Here is a 21,857-nt window from a genome sequence, read left to right as displayed (position 1 = left end):
AGTCTCACTCTGTTGTCCAGGCTGGAGTGCAATGGTGTCATCATGGGTCACTGTGATTCTCCTGCCTCAGCCTCCTGAGTTGGGATTACAGGTGCCTGCCACCATACCCAGCTAATTTGTGTATTTTTAGTAGAGACAGCGTTTCACCGTGTTGGCCAGGCTGGTCTCGAATTCCTGACCTCAGGTGATCCATCCACCTTGGCCTCCCAAAGTGCTGGGATTACAGGCATGAGCCACTGCACCCAGCTGAGGATGACTGGTTTTTATTAGCAATTTAACAGTGACTTAATGAGTTGTTTTATTTGAGCCACTACGAAGCTAGTTATTTTGTTTGGCATGAGATATTTTTGTTTTAAAATTGCAAACATGTAGCCTGGCAGGTGGTGTATGCCTGTAATCCCAGCTGCTTTGGGAGGCCGAGGTGGGAGGATCGATTGAGCCCTGAAATTAGAGATTAGCCTGGGCAACATAGCAAGACTCTGTCTTGGGGAATAAAAAATTCATGCCCAGTAGTGATATTCCTCTGCTTATGAATTAGTTGTTCACTTCTAAGTTAATTGTTTAGAGCTTAAGTAATGACTTTATGTAAAAACAATTTTCAGCTTGATGGCTAAAGTTCTAAGGCAGCGCACAGAATCTTAAAATATATTTGAGGTATAATGTAATAGTTTTGGCTTGATTTCTGAAAAGGAGTAAGAAATATTCTTTTACTCTTCTTGATCTAATACTAGTCCTTAGTATAATTTTGAAAGAGAAGATACTTGACTTTGACATCTTTCTTTCTCCCCTTTGTACCTCTCTCCTGCTTCGAACCTGATGCTTTCTTCCTCCTCTCATACCCCACCCAAACCTGTTCTACCTCTTCTCCAATCAAATATCCATTTGTCCTATTATGCTTATCTCAGCTAGGTATTCAGAGGGAAGCAGTCTGATTGAACTAATTTATACTAATGTATTTCATATGAATAATACCACCTATAATTTCTCAGAGATATTAAAAATGCTTATAATATCAATTCAAAAATTGTAAGTGACATTCTTGGCAGTATAGGAGAAAGATTATGGGGTAGGAGAACAACTGATTATGTGTGACAGGTTGGCCTGGTACTTTCCATCTAAATAAATCTTACGTTTCACAGCTTTTTTATTTTTTCTGCTTTTCCCCCGATAGGTTTTGTAAGACCCTCACATTTTTTCACAGTGGCAGGCAAAGTGAGGGCTTCAGCAAGGTAGGGACAGGGATGGAAGGAATTTTATGTGCGTCTGGGTGATCTGGAAGTTGGGTGTTGGGAAGAATGGCTCAATGGTATAGCATATCCTTCTTACACTTGCATCTAGGAAGTTCTTGCCTTATGGAGCTTTGTTGTGTCCATCTCTTTTCCTTCTCTCTGTCACTGTTCATTTTCCTCACTCTTTGCATATATGTTTCCTCCTTCCCTCAGGGAGGGAGCCCTCCATCTCAAGTGACACTCGAACAGATTCCTCAACGGAGAGCTGTCCCTACAAACATTCCCACCATGAGTCTGTGGTCAGTCACTTCTCTTCTGATTCTCAGGGGACAGTCATCTATAATGTGGAGAATGATTCCATGTCTCAGAGCAGTCGGGACACAGGTAGGGACTTATACAAAGGATCCTGCTTGCCTGAATCAATTCCTGCATAGAAAGTCTCCTAAGAGAAATAAACTGGGGCAAGTCAGAAATGTTTGTTACGCAGAGGCAGAATAGCACAGAATTTGGGCAATTGAATACAAAGAAGCAACACATTTCTGAATGAACAATGATGCTCCATTGGACATACTCCTGTCAATAGCAGCATGTCAGTAAAGACGATTGTAATGTGATTATCGATGCGGTTATTCTGAAGTCTGCTTTTCTTCTCCTATCCTCTTGATTCCCGTGGTACCCCGTTAAACCCTTGTGGTCTTACATGTCATCATGTTCTCATGCCAGGCTTTGTCCTAAGTGAAGAGCTGTGATAGAAGGGGCCTATTTATGGGATTGGTGAGGGACAACTGCATGTCAGCTTGCTAAGCTTCCTGAAGGATAGAGAAGCAAAAGAATGAAAGATTAAAAAAAAAAAAAAAAAGAATGAAAGATAATCTATTTGTTATTGTGAGTTTCATACAGAGAATATTCTTGAATTGTTTTGTTTATCTGTAGGAGAATATGCCCATTTAGAGGAAGAAATCAATACAAGGAAGAACAATGGATGACTGCTGAGATGAAAAGTTTATTCTGGGAGATAGAATACCTAAGACATAGAATAGTGTCCATATTCTTAGGGACTGTAAGCATTCATGAGCTCATTGTTTGAGATTGGTGGTTGGTTTATAAGCTGTGGGGGCTTTTTTTTTTAAGATCAAGAATTTCAAAGATACTCAGAACTATACAGAATAGTGTACTGCCCATTTGTGTACCTATCACCTAGTTTCAGTAATTAAAACTCACAGCCAATCTAGTTTTACCTGTACCCTTACCCACTCCTGGATTATTTTGAAGCACATTCCAGGCATTATATCACATTTTCCGTAAGTATTTTAGTATCTGTTGCTCATACATAAGAAACCACTTTTTTAAGCCGGGCGCGGTGGCTCAAGCCTGTAATCCCAGCACTTTGGGAGGCCGAGGCGGGTGGATCACGAGGTCAAGAGATCGAGACCATCCTGGTCAACATTGTGAAACCCCGTCTCTACGAAAAATACAAAAAATTAGCTGGGCATGGTGGCGTGTGCCTGTAATCCCAGCTACTCAGGAGGCTGAGACAGGAGAATTGCCTGAACCCAGGAGGCGGAGGTTGCGGTGAGCCGAGATCGCGCCATTGCACTCCAGCCTGGGTAACAAGAGTGAAACTCCGTCTCAAAAAAAAAAAAAAAAAGAAATCACTTTTTTAAATGTAGCATCATAACACTTAAAAATAGTAATGATAATTCCTTAAAACTGCCAGGTAACAAAAAAGTATTTAAATATTCACTTATAAATGTCATAATATGTTCATGGTTTATGTGTTTGACTCAGCATTTAAGTGAGGTCTATGCATTGTGATGAGTTGATAAGTCTTTTGCATTTCTTTTAATCTATATTTTTTCCTCTATTTTTTAATTGCAATTTATTGCTAGAACTAAGTATTTTGTCCTGTAGATTTCCCACATTCTGAATTTTGCTGATTTTATTCCTATGGTATGCTTTAAATGTTTCTATGTCCTATATTTCTTGTAAATTGGTAGTTGGACCTAGAGGTTTGGTCAGATTTGTGTTGGCTTTCTTTTGATGACTACTGCATTGTGTCAGGTGTGAGTTTTTTAGACCCTCATTTTGAAACTGTGAACCAGGAAGAAGCCAAGCCATAGGATGAACTAAGTGTATTTTCTAGTAGAGGAAGATTTGTGTTAATGGTTTAGGGGTTTTGGTAGTGAGGGTGGGAGGAATGGAGAATATGCCCATTGGTTTAACATTTAATAAGACTTAGTTGTTCCAAGTTATTTTCTTTTTTCTTTTCTTTTTTTTTTTTTTTTGAGACGGAGTTTCGCTCTTGTTGCCTAGGCTGGAGTGCAATGGCGCGATCTCGGCTCACCGCAACCTCCGCCTCCTGGGTTCAGGCAATTCTCCTGCCTCAGCCTCCTGAGTAGCTGGGATTACAGGCACACGCCACCATGCCCAGCTAATTTTTAGTATTTTTAGTAGAGACGGGGTTTCACCATGTTGACCAGGATGGTCTTGATCTCTTGACCTCGTGATCCACCCGCCTCGGCCTCCCAAAGTGCTGGGATTACAGGCTTGAGCCCGGTCTGTTCCAAGTTATTTTCTTCTCTCTTAAATCTTTCTTGTGGGCAAAGAGCTAGCAAAGGACCAAATAAAAGCAATACAAGATTCCAAGGGGCAACTGATTTAAAATATGTATTCATATCACTACGTTCGTGATGCCTGAACACGTATAAGGATTTTCATATACTATCATGTGAAAACAAATTTTTGTTAGCTCTCTATGCATTTGACCTAGGGTTTTTTTTGTGTGTGTTTTTTTGTTTTTTTCATATCTTTAAACTTAATTTACCTGCTTAATTCATCTCTGGCTTCCAGCACTTTAGTTGATTATATCCTTTAGAATCTGACCTTTGCTGTCATCAAATCATACTCAATGTATTTGCATATTGTGGGCATGAAGCAGGGCAAGTTACATAAAACAGCCCAGCTCTCCTGGGTTTCCCAGTGATTAGTATTAAGGAAATATGAAGTGTAATCTCTGGATGGAGCCAAGTTTTGTATAACATGGGTAGGGGATAGGCATAAGAATTAATCAAAGTTGAAATGTCCTTTAAATTATCCACAATTAAGAAAAGCTTATAACTGAGTCTTAAAGCCATATATAATCAGAGCTCTTGTGGGCAAAGTCTGGAGTATCCAGGATAATACCAGATGTACTGAAAATCAGATTTTACTTGATATGTGTCACTAAATAAGGGAAAACTCTCTTCAGTTTATGAGAGTGAAAGTATATGGCTACCTAACATTTTTAATATGATCTTTAAAACTTCAGCCTTTAAAAAATTACCTAGAAACATGTTATCAGCCCTTCTGGGTCACTGGGGAAGATTATGAGTGGGATTGAGATTGATCATTGCTCAGGAGACATTGTAAATTAAATTTCGATGCTTCCAGCTTCTCTGCATTTATCCTTTTTTTTTTTTAAGACAGTCTTACTCTGTCATCCAGCCTGGAGTGCAGTGGCATGATCCTTGCTCACTGCAACCTTGTGGATTCAAGTGATTCTAATGCCTCAGACTGTAGTTGGGACTACAGGCACATGCCACCACGCCCAAGTAATTTTTGTATTTTTAGTAGAGACAGGGTTTTGCCATCTTAGCCAGACTGGTCTTGAACTCCTGACTGCCCACTTCAGCCTCCCAAAGTGCCGGGATTATAGGCATGAGTTACTGCGCCTGGCACTTCTCTGCGTTTATCTACTGGGAGGTTCCTACACTGAAATCCTACATTGAGAGTACCTAGGACATAGATAGCCTATGTCCTAAAGCTTCTGTTCCATGGTTACTCTAAGTTTGTGGCACTCCCAAAGGGAGTTTTAGGTAGGTTCTCAGGAGGATGGAGGTCAGTCTCAGATACCAGCTTACCTCAATTTCTTTGTTTTTTTCAGGACACTTGACTGATAGTGAATGCAGTCAGAAACACACATCCAAGAAAGGGTCACTGATAGAACGAAAGAGGAGCTCTGGTCGGGTTAGGAGGAAAGGTGATGAGCCTCAGGCCTCAGGATACCACAGTGAAGGCAAGCCCCTCTGCACTGATTCTTTCGTCTTCATTCACTCTATCAAACTACTGTCATGCTCCAGACTGTTGGCTTCTCCTTTCTGCTCAAAGGACTTTACTTTTTCAACACTGGGGTCTGTTATCCATGATCACTTTAAATATCTATGTTTCTTTCATTCTTTGTGTTTTTAGGAGAAACACTGAAAGAGAAGCAGGCTCCTAGGAATGCCTCCAAACCATCCAGCAGCACCAATAGGCTGAGGGATTTTAAAGAGACAGTCAGCAATATGATCCATAACAGACCATCTCTGGCTTCTCAGACCAATGTAGGCTCTCACTGTGGCAGTAGGGGAGGAGAACAGCCAGACAAAAAACCTCCTAGGACCCTGCCTTTGCACTCTCATGACTGGGAAATAGAGAGTACCAGCAGTGAGTCAAAATCCAGTTCTTCCAGCAAGTATCGTCCAACGTGGAGACCCAAACGAGAATCTCTGAATATTGACAGTATCTTTAGTAAGGACAAAAGGAAGCACTGTGGCTATACCCAACTTAGTCCCTTTTCTGAGGATTCAGGTGAGGAGATAATTAGGGAAGAATTGGGCTTTTGAATAAAGTTGATTTATGTCTTTTTAAAACCTGGGTTTTCTGGTAGATCTGGCAGGGGGCATTTTTACTCTGATGTTGTGTGTTTTAGGAATATGAGTTCAGTGAATAAGTAGCCAGAGGGAGGAGTTAGTTAGGTCTTGATTTTAGGCAAATGCTAAATCTACCTCCTTTTCCATAACTGTCTTTTGATTGGGATAGCTAAAGAATTGACACCAGATGAACCAAGCAAGCCACCTGCTTATGACATTAAATTTGGTGGATCAAGCCCCCAGTACAAGCGCTGGGGCCCAGCACGGCCAGGCTCTCACCTTTTAGAGCAGCAGCCCCGACTAATCCAGCGAATGGAATCTGGCTATGAAAGCAGTGAGAGGAATAGCAGCAGCCCTGTCAGCCTGGATGCAGCCCTGCCTGACAGCTCAAATGTCTACAGGTATTATTTGGCCTTTGAACAGTGACATTATCCCTTGCCGCAGCATGAGCCACCTACTTGGGGCTTTCAGGCAAGGCTTAGTCAAGTGGAGGGATGGCCTTTGCTACCATCTCTCTAAATGCTCTGTCAGCTTTCTACAACAACAGCACCCTCTTCTGGGAGGAATAACAAAGGCACTTGAGAAAGGAGAGAGAACTTTCTATTTGAAGTACAGTTATCATGTATAAAATAATTTTTAAAAATTTAGGTTCAGAGGGTACATGTGCAGGTTTGTTATGTAGATAAACTTGTGTCATAGTTCATTGTACATGTTATTTTGTTACTCGACATATTAAGCTACTACCCACTAATTATTTTTCCTGATCTCCTTCCTCCCACCTTCCACCCTCCGAGAGGCCCGTGTCTGTTGTTCCCTTCTCTGTGTCCATGTGTTCTCATCATGTAGCTCCCACTTATAAGTGAGAATATAGGTATTTGGTTTTCTGTTTCTGTGTTAGTTTGCTAAGGATAATGAAATAATTGTTTAGTGCTTGCTTTGGTAGCACATACACTAAAATTGGAATGATGCAGAGAAGATTAGCATAGTCCCTGCTCAAAGGTGACACAAAAATTTGTGAAGCGGTCCATATTTTTCAGGTATGTACGATAAGCAAGTCTAGGGATCTAATGTAAAACATGAGGACTACGATTAATAAAATTGTGCTGCCTATGAGATTCATGGTAAATGAGTAGATTTTAACTCCTCTTGCCACAAAAGCCAAAAAAAATGGTTAACTATATGAGATGATGGGTATGTTAATTCCCTTCAATTATAGTAACCATTTTACTATCTCTATCTCATAACATCATGTTGTACATCTTAAATATATACAGTAAATTATTAAATAATGGATTAGTGAATTAAAACTTTTGTAATCCTAAAATCAGAGAAGAAACACAAATGTTACTTTGGGATAGTGTTTTGTTGTTGCTGCTGCCTTTTTTTTTTTTTTTTTTTTTTTTAATTGATGGAGTTTCACCATGTTGCCCAGGCTGGAACTGAACTTCTGGGCTCAAGTGATTTACCCACTTCAACCCCCTAGAGTACTGAGATTACAGGTGTGAGCCACCACACCCAGTTGGGATAGTTTTCATTTTGTTTTGTTTTAGGGTCACTGGGACTCTGTGTTTTATGAAGCTAATACTATCATAATAGTGATAACAGTTAATTAACACTCATTACACCCTGCACATAAAGCTTAGTTTGCTTTATAAATTTCAGGTATCCATACATTATTTTTACTGAGTTGCCACAGGGGCAGTTTTTCTTTTTCTTTTCTTTTTTTGTGAGACAGAGTCTCACTCTGTTGCCAGGCTGGAATGTAGTGGCGCAATCTCAGCTCGCTGCAACCTCTGCCTCCTGGTATCAAGCAATTCTCCTACCTCAGCCTCCCAAGTAGCTGGGACTACAGGTGCACACCACCATGCCTACCTTATTTTTGTATTTTTAGTAGAGATGGAGTTTCACCATGTTGGCTAGAGTGGTCTCCGTCTCTTGACCTCATGATCCACCTGCCTCGGCCTCCCAAAGTTGCTGGCATTAAAGATGTGAGCCACCATGCCCAGCCAAGGCAGTTTTCTAATAGTTGAGCTGCTTTGAAAGGAATGATTATGTCTTCTACAAAGATGATAACCGCATCTTCATGCTCCCCCAATATTCTTCCTTATCCACAGGATCCTGTTGAGTTTTACTTATGAGAAGATGCTACCAAGGTTTAGTAAGAAAGAAGGCAATAAATATGACAGCAGTATGTGCATTAATACATTCAACAGATTTTGTACATGTACTATGTACTAGATACTGTGCTAGATGCACAAGATATGAATGAGGTGAGATGAGATTAGATAGGAGAATGAATGGATGTTTCAATTCTTTAGAAGTAGTTTAGCAGAAGCTCTAATTATATTAGTTTGATGTTTGTTTTTTGAGATATTTAGTCCTAGGAATGTTGCTGTAACCCCCTGTCATGCTTTCACTAGACTGTGGGTTCTCTTTTGAAGGGATTCAAGTGCTAAGAGATCAGCTGGGTTGGTCCCTTCCTGGCGTCACATCCCAAAGTCGCATAGCAGTAGCATCCTGGAGGTGGACTCCACAGCATCCATGGGTGGCTGGACAAAGAGTCATCCTTTCTCAGGTAAGCAGAAGGACACTGGATTTGAGGATTGGATTTGACCAGCAGTTTTGTCTGGGGACCAGCCTTAACTGAACACTTTTGAAATTAGAGGGCAGTTACAGTTTGAGTATTGCATCAGAATGTAAATGTAGAGTCATTTCAGTTGCTCCATCTTTGGATTTATCTGCTTTTTGTTTTCCATCACAGCCTGCCTATTTCTTTTTACCTGGAGAGAACCCTTGTGGGAGAAAGAAGGGACAGAAATATGGGGAACAGTGTTAATAACAGCTCCGTTTTTCAGGAGAATAAATTCTAGGGCTTTCCTTGGTGTAGGGACAGTCTCTTGGGAAACAGATTTCTTATTGCTTAGTACTATGAACTGACATACTGTAGGGATACATGTAGGCTATTTGCAAAACTCGGAAATAAGCAATTAAAATTTATCCTTATCCCTGCCTAAATATCTTAGTCTTACTACCAATTCTGTTGATAGTGACTGAAAATTCTTAGAGGTAGCTGGAAGAAAAGCCTGCAGCAGCAGTAATAAAAAGGCATGAACCCTTTTAGATATGTATACTAAAGATTGTGGACTTCTGGCAGAGCAGAACAATGCTAGGCAGATATCACTGGAATCCTGGGCTCGAGTAGTTAGAGACACATGGAAGAAATTTGAGCTTCCCGTTGTAATGATACATTTGGTTTATTCTCCACATTTTAATTTATTTCTTGTTGAATAACATTGTTTTGAGAAACTTATGAATCATGCATGAGACAATTCTCCCTTCTCTTCAGACAGCCATCATTTTTTTAGTACACTAAAGACGGAGTCTCATGATCTCCTGAATAGTCCTCAATTCTGGACTAGTTTATGTACACATATGGGTAAGCACCATTTAAAAAAGTAAAATGGGCCGGGCGCGGTGGCTCACGCCTGTAATCCCAGCACTTTGGGAGGCCGAGGCGGGTGGATCACGAGGTCAAGAGATGAAGACCATCCTGGTCAACGTGGTGAAACCCCATCTCTACTAAAAATACAAAAAATTAGCTGGGCATGGTGGCGCGTGCCTGTAGTCCCAGCTACTCGGGAGGCTGAGGCAGGAGAATTGCCTGAACCCAGGAGGCGGAGGTTGCGGTGAGCCGAGATCGCGCCATTGCACTCCAGCCTGGGTAACAAGAGCAAAACTCCGTCTCAAAAAAAAAAAAAAAGTAAAATGAAGTCATACTATACCTTTTATTCTCTCACTCAATTTTTTACTTAATTTATGATGGACATCTTTCTAGTTCTATTTGGATTCATCAAGAAAGTTTATGAAATTGAATTAAAAAAAAAAGAAATGGGATTTTTACTTCTGTGAACAATTTACAAATTCAAAGAGGTGGTGGAAATTAAGGGTGAGAAAATGACATGCTTGAAGCTCCCCAGTCAGTCAGTGACAGCACCTGGTAGAAAGTGTTCTCTAATGATTAAAGCATGATTATGAATTTAACCTACTTGACTTTACTTTAGCTCCATTAGGCCGGGCGCAGTGACTTATGCCTATAATCCCAGCACTTTGGGTGGCCGAGGCGGGTGGATCACGAGTTCAAGAGATCAAGACCATCCTGGTCAACACGGTGAAACCCCGTCTTTACTAAAAATACAAAAATTAGCTGGGCATGGTGGCACACGCCTGTCGTCCCAGCTACTCGGGAGGCAGGAGAATTGCTTGAACCCAGGAGGCGGAGGTTGCAGTGAGCCGAGATCGCGCCATTGCACTCCAGCCTGGGTAACAAGAGCGAAACTCTGTCTCAATAATAATAATAATAATAATAACAAAGCAATAATAATTTAGCTCCATTATTTCCCATTTGTTTTACCTGGGGCAAATTATCCTCTTTATGACTCAGTTTCCTTATTCCTAAAATGGGAGTAATAACAGTTTCTACTTCATAAGTTGTTATTATGATTAAATGAAATAATACATGTAAACATGCTTAAAACTGTTTCTGGCACATAGTAAGTGTTGAATAAATGTTCAGTGTGATACCGTTGTTGTTGTGAAGCACTCGATAAATGTTGTTGTTATTATCGTTTCTAGCCCAAGTCCCATCCTGAATCTGATTATGGAAAGTGTTATCCAAATATAAGCTCCAAATTGAAGGCAAGAATTGCAAAGGGAAAGTGTTGCAGTGGTCATAAATTCATCAAGTACTTAGTCTTGGTAATGGAAATGTGGTGACTTATCTTCTCCCTTGCTTATATTACAGGTGAGGAGATATCTTCTAAAAGTGAACTGGATGAATTGCAGGAAGAGGTGGCCAGGAGGGCACAAGAACAGGAACTTCGAAGAAAACGAGAGAAGGACTTAGAGGCAGCTAAAGGGTTTAACCCTCATCCTAGCCGCTTCATGGACTTGGATGAACTGCAGAATCAGGGTAATTGTTGTGAGGATTAGGTTGTGTGTGATGGGGACAGACAGAAAGGTGGTAAAAAACATCTAAGCTTGTTAGTTCCCTGGTTTCTCTTTAGCAAAATTGTTTTGTTTTTGTTTTTTTTTTCAAATCTTGTTTCACCCATTCCGGTGAGAGCAAGTTAGAGTAGGATGTGACAAGACTATTGACTGGAGATAGGCACTGCTTTGGGACACATCTATTAAAAGCCTATAGATTAGAGATAGTATATTGATCATGAAAAATTGCTTCCCATGAACATCTAATTGAAGGTGTAAATAAAACTATCCTTGAGTCAGAAATACCTGAAAAGGGCAGTGAACCACACTGACAGTGAGGGGAATTCTACTTGCTGGGAAGAAACATACCCTTGAAATATTCCACCTTGAGCATCAGGGAAATGGATCTGCCAAACAGGAGCCAGAACAAAGCCCAGTTTACTTTTGATTCCATGACAGTTGATTCTCTAACCTCAAACAATTTGCATGGAGTTTACTTCCACAACTGCCCCATGTTAGATTTTTTTTCTTCCTAGAATTTATTTTAGGATGTAACTGTACCAAAAGAGACTAGCCTTCAAAATAGGAATTCAGCTAAGCTGAGGTATCTACCTTAAATTGGCCATGAAATCTATATCTTAGTTTTGTTTTCCCTATAAAATGAATATATTGTTTTTGTAATTCAGAAACCATACTTACAACAAATTGTGCTGAAGCAATATAAAGGTCCAGCCTTGTAAATGTAACCTTGTAACTTTGCTGGCTGTTTTCTATTGACCGCTTTTCTCTTTTTATATATACTTAGAGAATCTTCCTGAGCTATGTAATCCTGTTTGGGGGCAGCTTTTTTCCTTTAATACTACTCTCTTTTGATTCAAGGTAATTGTTGCCTTTTATTTCCCAAGACATTGCATTACTTTCCAAAATCAGTTTTAAATTCCTAATGCTTAGCTGTCTCTGTTTGGATAGTATTTTTTTCCTTACTGACCTTAAGCTATATCACATTGGTGTCCCAGGTTTATTTTGCTTCTGAAAAGAGGGGTCTTGTCATTTCCCTTCTTTCATTTTTTTCTTTCTCTGACAGTTGGGCAATAGATGAAAGTTGGGAGGAGATCTCACTGGCTGTATTTCATTGGCAATTCTCCATACACTCAGCATGAGCAAAGAATGGAGTGCTAAGATTCTGGAGGATAAGAATTAAAATTAATACAGTGATTGAGTACAGCTTGTGTAGCTCTCCATAGAGAACTTTAATTAAAAAAAAAAAAAAAAAAAGGGCCGGGCGCGGTGCCTCAAGCCTGTAATCCCAGCACTTTGGGAGGCCGAGGCGGGCGGATCACGAGGTCAAGAGATCGAGACCATCCTGGTTAACATGATGAAACCTCGTCTCTACTAAAAAAAAATACAAAAAATTAGCTGGGCATGGTGTTGCGTGCCTGTAATCCCAGCTACTCAGGAGGCTGAGGCAGGAGAATTGCCTGAGCCCAGGAGGCAGAGGTTGTGGTGAGCCGAGATCACGCCATTGCACTCTAGCCTGGGTAACAAGAGCGAAACTCCGTCTCAAAAAAAAAAAAAAAAAAAAAAAAAATGGCTCTAGCCACCACCTCTGATTATAAAGGTTGTATACATTTAGTTGATTCCAAATATTATGAGAGAACTTCAGGTCTGGGGAGTAAGGGAAACCACACCTCTATAGAGTGGCACCTGAGTGCCAAGTTCTTCAGAACCAACCTGCTGTTTCCATTGTCTTCCCATTGCTCTCAGAAAGTCATGATGAATTAGGAAGTGAATGTTAGGGATGGGGAAGAGCCTTTCTTACCATGTCCAGCCGGAGGTAAGTGGAGGATGAGGGACATTATGGGAGAAGTGACTCAGACACTTTGACTTTTTTTTCCTGCAACCTTGTGAAGGCTCACTGGCAATCCCACTTGTAGGTGAACTTACATTACAGCTTGCTGCCAATTTATGATTCTGAGTAAGTAGAGCGAGAGTTCTTTTTCAAAAATTTCTCTGCCTGTACTTTGTAGCCTTTTCATCTGCACCTGCTTTGGCATACATTCACTTTGAGAGGAGGATGAAATATTCTCTGCTCGCTGTATGGGAAGATGACTTATTTAGGGGTAGTTTTGGTGAGGAATGGCATGCTGAAAGTAAATACTTAGCAATGCTTATGAAAAGCATGTGTATGCAAACCAAGAATGAAAGCAGTTTAACTGCCCTGGCAGATACATTGAATTAGGAAGTGTAGACCATCTGTGACCAAGAGGTGTACTGACTTTCCAGTTTAGGGTGGTGCATAGAGGACTGGGCATTGGTGAAGTAAATAAGTGATATGGATGACTGTCCATAGAATAATGGAGCTACCTTTCTCATAACATAGCAGTGAAGGTCTCAGTGGACATCTAGGTTGTTCTGACACTAGTTGGCAAGAATTGCACTGGAGAAGAGCAGTTCAATTCCAGGCATAAGAGTCTATCCTTTTGCTATTTGGAATACTTTGTTCTTTTCTTGTGGGACTTCCTAAGGGTCTTGGTGTTGGAATATGTGGCCATTAATGGCATGCCTCTCTTTCATGGCCTTGGTAACATCTTGGTTAAGACAAAATGGATGTCCTGCTTGTATCAGAGAATTATTAATAGCAATGGACAGTTGGATTAAGGATAGACCAATGGCTTAGCAGCAAGGATCTCTGTGTACTGAAGGGAAACAACAGTACACGGGAAAAGTTGGAATGAATTGTAATGAAAATGAAAAGTGCTGGCCCTTTCAGGGAGGAATGACGGCTTTGAGAGGTCCCTGCAAGAGGCAGAGTCAGTGTTTGAAGAGTCACTGCATCTGGAACAGGAAGGAGACTGTGCTGCAGCTTTGGCTCTCTGTAATGAAGCTATCTGTAAGTAACTCTAACTGCTATGGCTATGGCACTTTTGACTAACTTCACAATGGGTATTATTAGTGTTATCACTCAGACAGGATACAAACAGTGTCTCCTCACTCTTGCTCTTCCAAACTGAGGTCCCTTAGCTGTCTTTGCCCTTCAGATTTCTAAGTGCGCCTAGCACTGTCACTGTGGCCTATGGATATTTACCAGAATAGCCTCAGCAAGGAATCCATAGTTGATTTCTCCAGTCATCCCTACCTTCTTATTCCAGGATAAAATTAGACCTCACATGTGAGATTAGTATGCTATTTTGCTAGTCACTGACTAGTGAGTTGGAACTTATAGAAGGAAAACTGAATAAATTGGCTATGACTTCCCTGGCCTGTAACTTTTTACTTTAATATTTGATTCTTTCTGTTTCTCCCCTACCTTCATAGTATACAGCTACATAAGCTTACAGCAAGAGACTAAGGCTTAGATTTGGTATCAGCTTCTTTTATGTGACCCACCAGAAGCTGTGGTCTATAAAGACAGATGCAGGTTTGGATCTTATTTCTGCATTGGCCATTGGGAAGAGAGGGTTGAGAGTAGAGTGTGGAGACCAGAGTCAGACAGGTCAGTTGCAAAGGACAAGAGTGGCAATCTCTAAGATGGAAGCACCAGTTTGTCTTCCTGATTTATTTTAGTTTTGTTTTGTTTTTTAATTTGGATTAACCTGTTTGGCCTCCATGGCTTCCATCAATGTTCCTTATAGTCAGAGGCAGCTCTGTGCCCTGGACAGCATATGCATGGTCCATGCCTTGCATTCCTGCTGCATATTTTGAGTTTTACTGCATATCTTTGCTCATTTTTGTTCAATTTTATTCTTTTTATTTTTGTTTGTGTTTTGTGTTCTGTTTCTGCTATATTTTCTTTTGCATTTTAGCTAAACTAAGACTTGCCCTGCATGGTGCCAGCTGTAGCACGCACAGCAGAGCCCTAGTCGATAAGAAGTTGCAAATCAGTATTCGAAAAGCACGGAGCCTGCAGGATCGCATGCAGCATCAGCAGTCATCACAGCAGCCGTCGCAGCCCTCAGCCTGCCTCCCATCACAGGCGGGGACTCTCCCTCAGCCGACAAGGTAGTGCTTGGGAACCACGTTAGTTTATGGACGCCAGGGGAAGAAGTGACCATGAGTACTCTATAGCAAGAGCTCTCATTGTCTTGGCAACTGAAGGGGAGAGAGGAGTCCTCTGAAAAGATTTTCTTCTTTCAGGTCAGACATACAGTGAAAAACTAATTGTATTGCTGGTCCTTTCCTTAATAATTCCAAGCCTGCAAAAAGTGCAACATAATAAGTAGACCATTTGTCCACATTTCCTGTTGGATAACTTTAGCCCTGGACTTGTGTAATAACGTGATTTTTATATTTATATATATTATGTTCTTAGATATGGCAATCTGGGCTACATTTCATGTTGTAATAGCTATTTATTTCGGTATTTCAATGCTTCCTGTCCTTGTGGAAGCAGAGAAAGTAGTCTTTCTTGCTCTGATTGCACCATAGAGAAGAGACACGAAGATTTCCTTTGCTTTGCTTCTTTATGGCCTTTTATGATTAGGCTTCCCATATTAGTATATCATATTCTTCATAATGTTATAAGGGTTACTGGGTGACTATACCCTCAAAAGTTTATAGTATATTTTCATTCAAATTTCGACACTTGTTTTGAATATAAGTAATTTAGATAGCTAACCCTTTTCAGAAAACTTATACAAACTGATGTATGTGAGTGATTGAGATTTTATTTAATTCCTTGTAACGTTGAATTTTTAAAGTCAGAAATAAAAAACAATTAGTGAGAAACCAATTAAATACAGTTAATCCCTACTCCTACTCCTAAATCTCAAGAGAGTCATATTGCTTTGGAGAAGCATCTCAGTGACTAAGGGAACCAGACTTCATTGACTTTACAAGTGGACAGAGGCAGTGAGGAGCCCTATAAGCCCGAGTTTGCCCACACAAAGCGGCTTGTCCATTCACTGGCTGAGCAGCTCCAGAGTATAAAAACATACTTGAAATGATTGATTTCTGTGTAGCCCCATAAGCCCAAATCACCCTGTATTTTGTAAATGTGGCCTGATGGTTCCTTTGGCTGGGCTGCCTCTCAGGACCCCAGGTAGGACTTGCCTCCTTGTATAGCATCCATCCTGGATTTTTGCTGTTTGGTATGAGTGATTTTCAGGCTTTGCTTACCTTCCATGTCATCTGCATGTGAGACTAGCTGATTTTGTTTCCTAATTTGCAAATAGAATGTGATTAGAATGGGACTTCACAGGTAGTGAAGGATATTGGCAAGGGCTCCACTTAATGTTGCTGTGCACCTTTGGTGAGGGCATTTAATAAAGAGGATTAATATTACCTATTTACCTGGGTGTGAGCTGACTGTGTGCCTTTTCTTTTGTGTTACTCTGAACTATTGACTTTATTATGCTTGTCTTCTGTTTATTTTTACCATTCCCTGTGTGAGTAGCTAGAAATGAGAATGGAATGAACAGTTCTTTCTGTAAGCATTCCTGTCAGTCAAGGCAGCTTATGACTAACTGTCTCCATTTGTTTCAGTGAACAGCCTATCCCGCTCCAAGTATTGTTAAGCCGAGAGGCCCAACTGGAACACTGCACGGATACAGAGTTTGGGGCCAGTTCTTTCTTCCATTCACCTGCTTCCTGCCATGAGTCACACTTATCACTATCTCCAGAGTCATCTGACCCGCAGCACAGCTCCCCTAGTAGATCTGCCTTGAAGCTTCTGACTTCAGTTGAAATAGACAACATTGAACCCTCTGTATTCCACAGGCAAGGTTTACCCAAAACACCAGGGTGGACTGAGAATAATTCTCATCATAGTTGGGAGCTATTGGATGCCCCAGAGGGTAAGCTGCAAGGCTCTAGGTGTGACAACAGCAGTTGCAGCAAGCTCCCTCCACAGGAAGGAAGAGGCATTGCTCAAGAACAGCTGTTCCAAGAAAAGAAGGATCCTGCTAACCCATCCCTGGTGATGCCTGGAATAGCCACCTCAGAGACAGGAGATGAACACAGCCTAGACTGCAGTCCTTCAAATTCATCAGCTCAGCCCAGTCTTTCCCTATATAGAGCCTGCCACCCCATAATGCCTGTTGCTTCTTCATCTGTGCTTCACTCCCCTGATCCTGTGCAGAAAACTAACCAATGCCTCCAAGCCCAAAGCCTCAAAACTTCATTGACTTTACAAGTGGACAGAGGCAGTGAGGAGCCCTATAGGCCAGAGTTTCCCAGCACGAAGGGGCTTGTCCGTTCACTGGCTGAGCAGTTCCAGAGGATGCAGGGTGCCCCCATGAGGGATAGCACAGGTTGCAAGGATAGAAGTTTGTCAAGTAGTCAGAGGAAGAACTCTTCCCCTTCTGATTCTAAGCTTCCTTTCTCACAGGGTCAAGAGAAAGGCCACTGGCCATGGGCAAAGCAGCAATCCTCTTTGGAGGGTGGGGACAGACCTCTTTCCTGGGAAGAGTCCACTGAACATTGTTCTCTTGCCTTAAACTCTGGGCTGCCTAATGGTGAAACTTCTAGGGGAGGACAGCCCAGGTTGGCAGAGCCAGACATATACCAAGAGAAGCTGTTCCAAGTGAGAGATGCTAGGTCTAAGGATCTGGGCAGCAGTACTGACTTGGGGACTTCTTTGCCTTTGGATTCCTGGGTGAATGTCACAAGGTTCTGTGATTCTCAGCTTAAACATGGGTCCCCTGGACCAGGAATGAACTCCTCCCTTCATGATTCCCATACATGTGTAACCTATCCAGAGAGAAATCACATCCTTTTGCATCCACATTGGAACCAAGACACAGAGCAGGAAACCTCAGAATTGGAGTCTTTGTACCAGGCCAGTCTTCAGGCTTCTCAACCTGGCTGTTCTGGATGGGGGCAGCAGAGTATGGCCTGGCACCCACTTAGGCAAACAGGTAAGAATGCAACCAGGGGTTGTAGGGAGGATTGAGGATCATATAAAAGCTGAAAGTGGGCCGGGCGCGTGGCTCAAGCCTGTAATCCCAGCACTTTGGGAGGCCGAGACGGGTGGATCACGAGGTCGAGAGTTCGAAACCATCCTGGTCAACATGATGAAACCTCGTCTCTACTAAAAATACAAAAAAACTAGCTGGGCGTGGTGGCGCATGCCTGTAATCCCAGCTACTCAGGAGGCTGAGGCAGGAGAATTGTCTGAGCCCAGGAGGCGGAGGTTGCGGTGAGCTGAGATCGCGCCATTGCACTCCAGCTTGGGTAACAAGAGCGAAACTCCGTCTCAAAAAAAAAAAAAAAAAGCTGAAAGTGCTGGGTGTGGTAATCCCAGCACTTTGGGAGGCCGAGGTGGGTGGATCACCTGAGGTCAGGAGTTCGAGACCACTCTGGCCAACATGGTGAAACCCTGTCTCTACCAAAAATAACAAAAATTAGCTGGGTGTGGTGACAGATGCCTGTAATCCCAGCTACTCGGGAGGCTGAGGCAGGAGACTTGCTTGAACTCAGGAGGTGGAGGCTGCAGTGAGCTGAGATCATGCCACTGCATTCCAGCCTGGGTAAAGGAGCAAGACTCCATCTTGAAAAAAAAATTAAAAATTAAAAAAGCTGAAAGCAGGTAAAGATCAGAAGAAGGTGATGTTCTATACAGATGGTATCCCCAGCTTAGTAAGAGGTAGTAGAGCTTTTGACTTTACTCAGAAAGCCTTCAGGACAAGAACTAGGCTTTTTTCTGGCTAGAGTGGAGGAAGGAGCAGAATTAACACTCACAGGCAACTTCCTTCCTTCTAAAGTAAGAGACTACTAAATATTTGCCCATGGCTTTTCTAGTATGCTGTGCTAAATAATGGTTCACAGGCCTTTGAGAGTGATTCAGCATGAAATGGGGGAGGCTGAGAGGAAAATACATTCTTCTATGGCTTAAAATCCCAAGATTCAGCCTTCAGGTCCACTTTGCAGTAGGATGTCCATATGCTCAGTGTGGACATTTTCAGATCATACTGAACCAGCAATATCAAGACCTTTCGTGATCCCTTTAGGAACAGTCAAGTTTCATGTTCATGGAATTTTCAGTGTAGTATAATGCCTACAAGGTAGCTATTCACTGAGATAATACAGAAGGAAGAGTAGAGCCTGCACCTGAAGTGCACATCGTAGTCAGTTCTGGATATTGAAGACATGAAGAATGTTTTCACTTACACTGATGTACTTAACTCCAAAGCCTGAACTGTTTTTCTGGTTCCAACATTAACTCTCAGTATAAATTTGGACAAGTCACTTAATATCCCAGGGCCAAGGTTTTACCTGTAAAATGTGAGAATTGGTTCAGTGACTTTTTTAAAAAAAGCTATGTTCTAACTGTAAAATGACATGTATGACATGTGAAATTGAACTTGCAGGCTGGGGGCGGTGGCTCATGCCTGTAATCCCAGCACTTTGGGAGGGCGATCACTTGAGGTCAGGAGTTTGAGGCCAGCCTGACTAACATGGAGAAACCCCATGTCTACTACAAATACAAAAATTAGCTGGGCATGGTGACATGTGCCCATAATCCCAACCATGCAGAAAGCTGAGGCAGGAGAATCACTGGAACCCGGGAGGCAGAGGTTGTAGTGAGCCGAGATCGTGTTATTGCACTCCAGCCTGGGCAACAAGAACGAAACTCCATCTCAAAAAAAAAAAAAAACGAAGAAAAAAAAATTGAACTTGGAGAACTTTCTCCTTAGTTTGGCTATGACAATTTCTGTAATGGTACAGGTTCCTTGCATATTGACAACCAACATTTAATTACAGCTAATTAAGTGTTTATTGAGTATTTACTGTGTTCCCCAGAGCCTTGGGGGGAATACCATATAAATGTAAGATTTGATATTAGGATACATTCCTGAGGATCCATATCCTAGTGTAGGTTTTGCAATAACATTTACTAAGTGATCTTTAGGTACATAGGAGTGGATGATATGGGAAAAATCTAAAGAATAAGAGAAAGCTGGAGCCTGCCTCAATGAGCTTTCTATCTAAAGAAGCAAGAATACAGTTTTTTTTTTTTTTTTTTTTGAGATGGAGTCTCACTCTGTTGCCCAGGCTGGAGTGCAGTGGCACTGTCTCGGCTCACTGCAGCCTCTGCCTCCTGGGTTCAAGCTGATTCTCCTGCCTCAGCCTCCTGAGTAGTTGGGATTACAGGTATGTGCCACCACACCGGGCTGATTTTTATATTTTTAGTAGAGACAGGGTTTCACCATGTTGGCTAGGCTGGTGTCGTACTCCTGACCTCAGGTGATCCACCCACCTCGACCTCCCAAAGTGCTGGGATTACAGGCGTGAGCCACTGCACCTGGCCACAAATAATTATTTAAAGAATAATATTAAAAATACAAAATAATAAATTGCAAAATTGAACTAACTAGTTGAAAGTTAAACATTTTTTTTTTTTTTTTGAGAATGAGTTTCACTCCTATTGCTCAGGCTGGAGTGCAATGGCATGATGTTGCCTCACTGCAACTTCCACCTCCCAGGTTCAAGCTGTGGCAGGTGCCTGTAATTTCAGGTGCTCAGGAGGCTGAGGCAGGAGAATCACTGGAATGGGGCAGCAGAAGTTGCAGTGAGCCAAGATCGAACCACTGCACTGCATCTCAAAAAAAAAAAAAAAGGCCAGGCACGTTGGTTTATGCCTGTTAATCCCAGCACTTTGGGAGGCCAAGGTGGGCAGATCATCAGGTCAGGAGATTGAGATCATCCTTGGCTAATATGGCAAAACCCTGTCTCTACTGAAAATACAAAAAACTATCTGGGTGTGGTGGCTCGTGCCTGTAGTCACAGCTACTCGGGAGGCTGAGGCAGAAGAATCGCTTGAACCCAGGAGGTAGAAGGTGCAATGAGCCAAGATCGCGCCACTGCACTCCAGCCTGGGCGACAGAGCGAGACTCCATCTCAAAAAAAAAAAAAAAATTAGCTGGGCTTAGGGGTGCATGCCTGTAATCCCAGCTACTTGGGAGGCTGAGGCATGAAAATCACTTGAACTAGGGAGGCAGAGGTTTTGGCGAGCCAAGATTGTGCCATCACACTCAAGCCTAGGCAACAAGAGCGAAACTCCGTCTCAAAAAAAAAAAAAAAAAATTATGTTTAAAAAACAGAAACAGTCCGGGCGCATTGGCTCACTTCTCCCAAAAAGTGTAAACCTAGCACTTTGGGAGGCTGAGGTGGGCAGATCACTTGAGGTTAGGAGTTCAAAACCAGCCTGGCCAACATAGTGAAACCCCGTCTGTACTAAAAATACAAAAAAATTAGCCACATATGGTGGTGGATGCCTGTAATCCCAGCTACTTGGGAGGCTGATGGCAGGAGAATTACATGAACCCAGGAGGTGGAGGTTGCAGTGAGCTGAGATCATGCCACTGCACTCCAGCCTGGGGAAAACAAAAACAAAAAATCTCTCTGTTACCCAAAATAGCAACATTTTATATTGTAGGTAGTTTGAAAATACATGAAGTATCAAAAATCACTGATAACGTCACTCAATATTTTCATAAGCTTAACCTTTGGTTTTCATTTTTTTTTTTTTTTTTTTTTTTTTTGAGACGGAGTTTCACTTTTGTTACCCAGGCTGGAGTGCAATGGCGCGATCTTGGCTCACCGCAACCTCCGCCTCCTGGGTTTAGGCAATTCTCCTGCCTCAGCCTCCTGAGTAGCTGGGATTACAGGCATGCGCCGCCATGCCCAGCTAATTTTTTGTATTTTTGGTAGAGACGGGGTTTCACCATGTTGACCGGGATGGTCTCGATCTGTTGACCTCGTGATCCACCCGCCTCGGCCTCCCAAAGTGCTGGGATTACAGGCTTGAGCCACCGCGCCCAGCGGTTTTCATTTTTAAACACATATATTATATATTGTTTTGTTTTTGCAAAAGGCAGTATCTTTACAGTATATGTATACAGTTTAGTCTTATGACTTTCTCATGTTATAACTGTGAGCATTTGCTGTAAAAACTACCTTTAATGGTTATAAAGTATTTTTTTTTTTTTTTTTTTTTTGAGACGGAGTTTCGCTCTTGTTACCCAGGCTGGAGTGC

At 41.9% G+C, this 21,857-nt stretch overlaps 1 protein-coding gene and 1 non-coding gene across 13 annotated transcripts in view; both read left to right on the top strand.

Annotated features, from left to right (window-relative positions):
- USP54 (ubiquitin specific peptidase 54) overlaps positions 1 to 21,857 on the top strand; it is a 144,104-nt gene that overhangs the window by 106,401 nt on the left and 15,846 nt on the right. For 9 of the 12 annotated variants that reach the window (XM_074382398.1, XM_074382396.1, XM_074382399.1 and 6 more), the window contains 9 exons: positions 1,443 to 1,613; positions 5,152 to 5,283; positions 5,457 to 5,837; positions 6,069 to 6,300; positions 8,341 to 8,474; positions 10,701 to 10,868; positions 13,653 to 13,772; positions 14,686 to 14,881; positions 16,364 to 17,736. In XM_074382398.1, coding sequence (XP_074238499.1) covers positions 1,443 to 1,613; positions 5,152 to 5,283; positions 5,457 to 5,837; positions 6,069 to 6,300; positions 8,341 to 8,474; positions 10,701 to 10,868; positions 13,653 to 13,772; positions 14,686 to 14,881; positions 16,364 to 17,736 — 2,907 coding nt within the window. The remainder of the gene's footprint in view (positions 1 to 1,442; positions 1,614 to 5,151; positions 5,284 to 5,456; positions 5,838 to 6,068; positions 6,301 to 8,340; positions 8,475 to 10,700; positions 10,869 to 13,652; positions 13,773 to 14,685; positions 14,882 to 16,363; positions 17,737 to 21,857) is intronic. The other 3 variants (XM_074382404.1, XM_074382403.1, XM_074382405.1) reach the window with 1 other exon arrangement.
- Positions 6,827 to 6,933, top strand: LOC120367535 (U6 spliceosomal RNA). The gene has a single exon (XR_005581902.1). It is a non-coding gene; the product is annotated as a U6 spliceosomal RNA (small nuclear RNA).

The sequence above is a fragment of the Saimiri boliviensis genome, chromosome 12, assembly GCF_048565385.1.
Source record: "Saimiri boliviensis isolate mSaiBol1 chromosome 12, mSaiBol1.pri, whole genome shotgun sequence".
NCBI classification, from domain to species: domain Eukaryota; kingdom Metazoa; phylum Chordata; class Mammalia; order Primates; family Cebidae; genus Saimiri; species Saimiri boliviensis.
Note: the sequence above shows the minus strand (reverse complement) of the source record. Positions and strands in the feature narration are given on the sequence as shown.